General features: G+C 38.7%; 1 protein-coding gene across 1 annotated transcript; it reads right to left on the bottom strand.

The window, feature by feature from the left end:
- Positions 1-699: 699 nt before the first annotated feature.
- LOC133545444 (gastrula zinc finger protein XlCGF57.1-like) lies at positions 700-7,423 on the bottom strand. Its single transcript, XM_061891051.1, has 2 exons — positions 6,989-7,423; positions 700-2,653 (listed from the first exon to the last, which is right to left on the bottom strand). The coding sequence occupies exons 1-2, from the start codon at positions 7,113-7,115 to the stop codon at positions 1,392-1,394; spliced, it is 1,389 nt and encodes a 462-aa protein (XP_061747035.1). The 5' UTR covers positions 7,116-7,423; the 3' UTR covers positions 700-1,391.
- Between the last annotated feature and the right edge of the window lie 427 nt (positions 7,424-7,850).

Raw genomic sequence — 7,850 nt, 5'->3', positions numbered from 1 at the left:
ACTTCTTTTTGCTCATGTTCCTCTTGCTGAGTAGTTAAAGAGAAGAACAAACGATTAAAGACTAAATAAATAATTTAGTTGATTGTGTATCAAAGCATACCATGCAGTCCAAAATACTCTCTGGGTCTTCCTGTTTATCTATTGAGGCCATGGGGATTTTTTTTAATCCAGAAATGTAAATTTGTAAAACATTTCAGCCATTTTGTCACCCTTTTTTTTTTATTGCATAAAGGTCTCGGGACATACATACACACAATAATCATATCACAAAAGAGAGTAATAAAGATAAATTAATACAATGGATTATAGAGACCCAACAAATGATTCATAAAGTCACACATTTCAACATTGGATGAAAGACAACTGTTCAAATTATGTATAAAGTAAATAATAATATGCTTCCTGAAGTGGTCCAGAAGATGTTTCAGATGTGAACCAGTACATATGTATATCATATAAAGGTACTAATTTATGGGATCATTAACATTTACAAAAAAATAAATGTAACACTTCAATATTTCAAACACATATAAAAACACTATATTATGAATACGTCTAAAATTGTATTATGAATATATATATATACACATTCAATGTTTATTGTATCTAAAATATGTCTTGTATGTGAAGACTCTTCTTCGGCATGGTAATGCCGGTGTAGTTTTCCCGTGGATGCGTCGAAGCAGAACACAGCAAAGGTAAGATATAAGGTATTTATTTAATAACAAAAGGCTATGAACAAAAACACTGATGTAAAGAGAAAAGGTAAACAAAAGACGCTAGCGTGAAAGCTAGGATAAAACACAAGGAAAACTAAAACTTGGTACGAGGACACAAAAGAGTAAACAAAAACATTCAGCATGAAAGCTGGAATATAAAGTGGCTTAGCGTGAGAGCTAGCGAGAAAATACATACGAAGGATGAGAGTCGTCACTGATGCGCGTGGGCAAATTAGGATCCGAGAATGAGTAAACAGAAAAGGTGAGCTTAAAAAGGAGGGTGAAAATTAGTAGCAGGTGTGCGGGGCGAGACTAACAGGTGGACTGATGTGTAACCATAGTGATGGACAAAAACAGGAAATAAACGGGTCAGACTGAGAATGAAAAAACCAACACGTGAAGATCTGAGCAGCAGATCGCAACATTGTACTGTTTAATCTCACCTTTTCAGTCAAATTGTTCTGTTAATCTTTGAATAAAAGTACACAATATTGCATATATAATGCATGTACTTGACTGAAAAAAGCACTAATATAAAATATTTAATCTATAAATGTAGAAGCATATGAAAAAGATTGTTACACAAACAACAATGTCACACATGTTCTATGTGCTGATGTTGTTAGAAAGTCACAATTAAAGACTTGACAGTTTATTTCAAATCCTGCAGTTTCATTTTCTGCTGCTGTTCTCACCAGCACACTTGTGTTTCTCACACTGGTACTTATAAGAGAATCGTTCACCACACACACTGCAACTCAACACTTTCTCTCCTGGGTGTGTTCTCATGTGTGCAACAAGGTTTGATCGGTCACAAAAGCTTCTGTTGCAGATTGAACAGGAATGTGATTTTTCACCAGTGTGTGTTCTCATGTGTCTTTTCAAACAACGACTTTGTGTAAAACCTTTACCACATGTTAAACAGGAAAAAGGTTTTTCACCAGTGTGTGTTCTCATGTGCACTTTCAAAATATCCTTCCTTGTAAAAGATAAGCCACAGATTGAACATGAAAAATGTTTTTCACCAGTGTGTATTTTCATGTGTACTTTCAAATATCGACTTTCTACAAAACCTTTACCACATATTAAACATTTAAAACGTTTTTCTTCTGTGTGTATTCTCATGTGCACTTTCAAATTGTTACTTATAACAAAACCTTTACCACAGATTGAACAGATAAAAGATTTTTCTCCAGTGTGTCTTCTTCTGTGTTTTACCAAACATGAACTTTGTGCAAAACCTTTACCACAGATTGAACAAATATAAGGTTTTTCACCAGTATGTCTTCTCATGTGTACTTTCAAATTGTGACTTTCTACAAAACCTTTACCACAGAGTGAACAGATAAAAGTTTTTTCTCCGGTGTGTGTTCTCATGTGTACTTTCAGATGACAATGGTATTTAAATGTTTTGTCACAGTGAGAACATGTGAAGTGAGTGTTGTCAGTGTGACATGTCTTATCATCTTTAGAGTCTTCATCATCAGTGTCAGGAGAGTGTGACGTTGTGTCCTCACTATCTGATAGTGGAGCTAAGAGCTTGTCTGCTTGTGATCCTCCACAGTGGTCTCCATCAGCTTCTGTTGTCATGTGTTGTGTTGAGTTGCTGCTTGGAGGCTTCGCCCCTCCCCTCTCCTCACCTTCACCTTTGACCTCTTCACCTTCACTCTTCACAGGGACACCAGTCACTGGGAACTCCATCAGTCCTTCAAAATGCTCTCCCTCCTGACTGACACCGTGTTCCTCCTCTTCCTCTTTATTGTGGGGCGTCGGTGAGTCTTCCTCTTCCTTTTTACAGGGAATGGTCCTTGTCAAAGAGGAAAAGGAGACGCCAGAGAGTCCGGAGCGCCTGGTCTTCCTCTTTGATGGATCCTCCTTCACCATCCTGAAGCTACACTCCTGTTTTTCAGGCAGAAGTTGTTCTTCACAGACGTCTGCAGGACACAAAATGACAAACATGCATGAGAAATTTCCAGATTTGATCAATCACATGAGGCATTCAGTACGTTTACATGTACTTAAAAAAAACAAGTTATTATATGAATTGGCCTGAAAACAAACACACTGCTCTTTATATTATTCACAGGAACAGAAGACCACTTTTTACGAGGGGTGGGCAATATGGCCTATAATCTATATTGCAATAAATACACTTCCACTTGATTGCAGCTGGGATAGGCTCCAGCACCCCTTGTGATTTTAATGTAATTTACTGATGTAAAAACATGGAGAAAAGATGAGGTCGTTTACAGTGTAAATCTGTATTCTGTATTGTTATCTCTGCTATGACACCATCTTGTGGTCGACTTCGCTCACTGCGAGTGATGTAGGTTGAAAGTGTATTTCTTTTTGCTTCGTGCCTTGAACCCGAAATATGGTTTCTTGGTTTATCTCGACAAGCAACGTTTTTAAGTGTAACCGGGGATTTCCACTGGATGTGGAACGGTGGCGCCACGGCGACAGACTTGTTATGTTTTTTTTGTTTTCAAGTCAATGTGTTAGTTTCCACCGCCAGGCTTGTATATTTAGCGGTCGACACGAGGCAGTTCAATTGAGCTAAAATCTGCTCGTGTGGGACAGGATGTCATGCATGAACACACAATAAACGATCTAGTTTACTTTCAAAGTAAAATATTCTGTTAAGGCGGATGGTATTCTACACTTTGAAAAGTCCTAATGGACATGAAGTCAACTTGTCAAAAGGTTTTCAGACCTAATTTCACCTCCTTCACCAAATGGACGAAAACATGTTAATTCTAAAAATTCCAAAATTTAAGAATCATAAAGCAGGTATATCCTGGGCAGTTATATGGGGGCCTGTATTACAGCGTTGTATTAAAATGACTATTTCCATCTCCAACATTAACGTGAGTGTCGCTAACACTACTGGACACAGGAAAAGGTGTGGAGAAGAATTGCAAGTAGCCGAAACAAAGACTGTGAATGAGTGACAAGAGGCTCACTTTGTTCATGTAAGTCTACTGTGGAATAAACATGCTCAGGTGCTTAGAGCGATGCACAGAGTGAGACCTCTCAGTCTAGTTTAAAATCCACAGACCAAGAAGGAAACACACAGACATAGCAATGTATTGATGACGGCAAGAATTAAGTTATTAGGTTTATTTTCATTTATATCGGTCCAACCCTACGATTGCATTAATATTTTAATGCCTCTGGACATCGTATTTAATGCTTTTTAATACAATTTCAGGCCATAATTTAGGCAAAGTCCATTTAATGACTTTTAATGATTTTTAATGATCCACAGAAACCCTGCTAAAGCTCTTAAATATAAAGTATCAAACAACAAAACAAGTGTTTTTTACATTTTAACAAAAGAGAAGAATAAGTGATTATTAAATTTTAACAGAAGTGTAAATAGAAACACATTACATTAGAAAGTTCCTAAATAAAAATATTGTTCATGGAAGTATTTAGACATGTTTAGGATGTATTTACAATTTTTATGAGATTTTGATACAATTTAATACATTCTAAGGCCAGCGTGGCTCGGTTGGCAGAGCGGCCGTGCCAGCAACTCGACGGTTGCAGGTTTGATCCTAGTCACTGGGGTTGTGTCCTTGAGTAAGGTATTTTACCCACCTGCTCCCAGTGCCACCCACACTGGTTTAAATGTAACTTAGATCATCCATCCATCCATCCATTTTCTACCGCTTATTCCCTTTCGGGGTCACGGGGGGCGCTGGCGCCTATCTCAGCTACAATCGGGCGGAAGGCGGGGTACACCCTGGACAAGTCGCCACCTCATCACAGGGCCAACACAGATAGACAGACAACACTCACACTCACATTCACACACTAGGGCCAATTTTAGTGTTGCCAATCAACCTATCCCCAGGTGCATGTCTTTGGAGGTGGGAGGAAGCCGGAGTACCCGGAGGGAACCCACGCATTCACGGGGAGAACATGCAAACTCCACACAGAAAGATCCCGAGCCTGGATTTGAACCCAGGACTGCAGAACCTTCGTATTGTGCGGCAGACGCACTAACCCCTCTGCCACCGTGAAGATCATGGGTTTCACTATGTAAAGCGCTCTGAATCAATAGAGAAAAGAGCTAAATAAATATACTTCACTTCACTTAAAAGGGAACCACACTTTTTTATATATTTTGCCTATCAGGAACACACATTTTTTCTTTTTTATGCATTCTAAGTAGTAAGTAAATGCGATCAAAAGTATGCTTACATTAGAGGCTATTATAGTCGCACTATTCTGCCTACAAAGAACTTAAAAAACATCCAAACACATCCATTAAGGTGTTATGTACATGCAGTAGGTTGATAATGCATGGCATCCTGCCAGCTGCTATGCTGACAGTTATTTTAATACCTGTCCTTAAAGACAAGGCTGGTAAGGTAGGGACTATGGACAATTATCAACCTATCACCCGAGCCAGAATGCTATCTAAAGTAGTGGAAAGTGTGCTAATATACAGAGTTGGGGATCTTATTTGCACCGCAGACAACCAATTTTGCTTTAAGAGCAAGTAAAGCACTGACTTGTGTATTTATGCATTAAAAGAAGCAGTAGAAAAATACAGAGCGCGGGGCCCTACAATGTTGGTAGGGTTTATTGATGCATCTAAGGCATTTGTCAATCAACCATCTCAAACTCTTCACCAATCTGAAGCATAGGGATGTTCTGGGTATATTCTGGCATATTGGTACAACAGGCAGACGAAGCAGGTAAAATGGGGGAGTAGTTTATTCTCTCCCTTTCGAGTTGGCAATGGGGTACGGCTGGGTGGGCTTCTATCACCAGGCCTATTTAGCCTGTGACTATGGATGACCTGTCAAGGCAGTGGGAGAATGCAGAACAGGATGCATCATGGGAAACACCTTAATCAACCACTTTATGTATGCTGATGATTGGGCCATTATATCTCCCAGTAGTGCAGGGTTCCACCAGCTTCTTAACATATGCTCAGACTATGGAGTCAAGATTGACATCAAGTATAATGCAACAAAGAGTATGGTAATGATATTTAGGACCAAGGAGGATCGACATCTTAATTTCCCAGGTTTCTATTTGTCTGGTCAAACCCTGTCTGTGTGCAACAATGTTAAATACTTAGGCCGTATCATCAATGACAAGATGGAGGATGATGCTGACATGCTTAGACAAAGAAAGACAAAATACTGGTGAGAAAATGTCATTACTGCTTGGATAAAGCGAAAGGTGCAATGTTAATATTTGCTTACATGTCCCTTGGCAAGTTTCACTGCAATAAGGCACTTTTGGTAGCCATCCACAAGCTTCTGGTTGAATTTTCGACCACTCTTCTTGACAAAATTGGTGCAGTTCAGCTAAATTTGCAGGTTTTCTGACATGGACTTGTTTCTTCGGCATTGTCCACATGTTTAAGTCAGGACTTTGGGAAGGCCATTCTAAAACCTTCATTCTTGCCTTGTTTAGCCATTCCTTTACCACTTTTGACGTGCGTTTAGGGTCATTGTCCTGTTGGAACACTCAACTGCGCCCAAGACCCAACCTCCGGGCTGATGGTTTTAGGTTGTCTTGGAGGATTTGGAGGTAATCCTTCATTTTCATGGTCTCATTTAAAGCACCAGTTCCATTCGTAGCAAAACAGACCCAGAGCATAATACTATCACCACCATGCTTGACGGTGGGAATGGTGTTCCTGGGATTAAGGGCCTCACCTTTTCTCCTCCAAATACATTGCTGGGTATTGTGGCCAAACAGCTCATTTTTTGTTTCATCTGACCACAGAACTTTACTCCAGAAGGTCTTATCTTTATCGATATGATGTCAGATGTAACAAAAATTACCCAGCAATATGTTTGGAGGGGAAAAAAAGGTGAGGCCTTTAAGTCCAGGAACACCATTCCCACCGTCATTGCTGTTGATATACTAACATTGCTGTATATATAGTACTGCATATAACGTTGATGTATGTATACTTTTGACCCAGCAGATTTGGTCACATTTTAAGTAGACCCATAATAAATTCATAAAAGAACCAAACTTCATGAATGTTTTTGTGACCAACAAGTATGTGCTCTAATCACTCTGTGACAGAAAAAAACAATAGTTGTATAAATTATTGGAAAATCAAGACAGCCATGACATTATGTTCTTTACAAGTGTATGTAAACTTTTGACCACGACTGTATGTACATCATCCTCACAAAACAACCAAACTTCTTATACACAATATATTTAAGAATAGTGTTAATAATCACACATAAAGTTAGTAAAGATGTGACAGTAAGAAGTAAACAAACCTGTTCTGTGTAACACAACTTGATGATGTTTCTTATAATAAACATCCAGTAGTTGATGTTGTCGCTCGTCCTCCTCTTTTGTTGGACAAAGTTCCTCCCCATACTTTGCCATCGTTCTTTCGCACATTTTCCCACAATCACAACACTTTACACTCACATTAGTTCCCTACTTAGCGATGTTTAAATAACTTCCGCGTCTCTTCGTTAGGAGCTAACAAGCTAAGCTAACTAGCCAGCTAAACTAGCTGCAAGCTACCTTAAGTGAAGCTAGCAAACAGGAGAAGTGTCAAAGTGCGCTCAGACTAATGTATCCGGCTACAAACAATTATTAACCGTGTGTACTCTATTAAACAACATATATGTAAGAATACAGAAATATAATGCCCGCGTTTAGGACTTCTCCGTCAGACGCCATCTTGCTTTATCAACCGATCGGTCCACGCATGCGCGTACGGACGTCACTTCCGCCAACTTGTTTTGCCACACTTACTTACCATGGTTCTTTTGTGTCATCTGTATTTCAATAACAATGTCATCATAAACCATTACATACAAAACCAACGTTATTGAAAAGACGGTGTTCATTTTCAAACTGCACAGATCTGTACACAAACCTGAAAGATGTGTTCAGCAGCCTTAAATGGAAAATACATCGATTTTTTACTATTTTATAATAATTTATTACAGAAATCTAAAAATGTAAAATACTTTGTTGCTAGGTTACAGTAAGTGCTTCGTTTAAAAATATCATCATTAAAAAAAAATTATGCGATTGAACAGTGGTTCTCAACCTTTTTTCAGTGATATACCCTGTTACAATATGATTGTTACGTTGATACTCCATCATATTAATACATGTTGC

The sequence above is a fragment of the Nerophis ophidion genome, linkage group LG28 (genome assembly GCF_033978795.1).
Source record: "Nerophis ophidion isolate RoL-2023_Sa linkage group LG28, RoL_Noph_v1.0, whole genome shotgun sequence".
NCBI lineage: Eukaryota > Metazoa > Chordata > Actinopteri > Syngnathiformes > Syngnathidae > Nerophis > Nerophis ophidion.
Note: the sequence above shows the minus strand (reverse complement) of the source record. Positions and strands in the feature narration are given on the sequence as shown.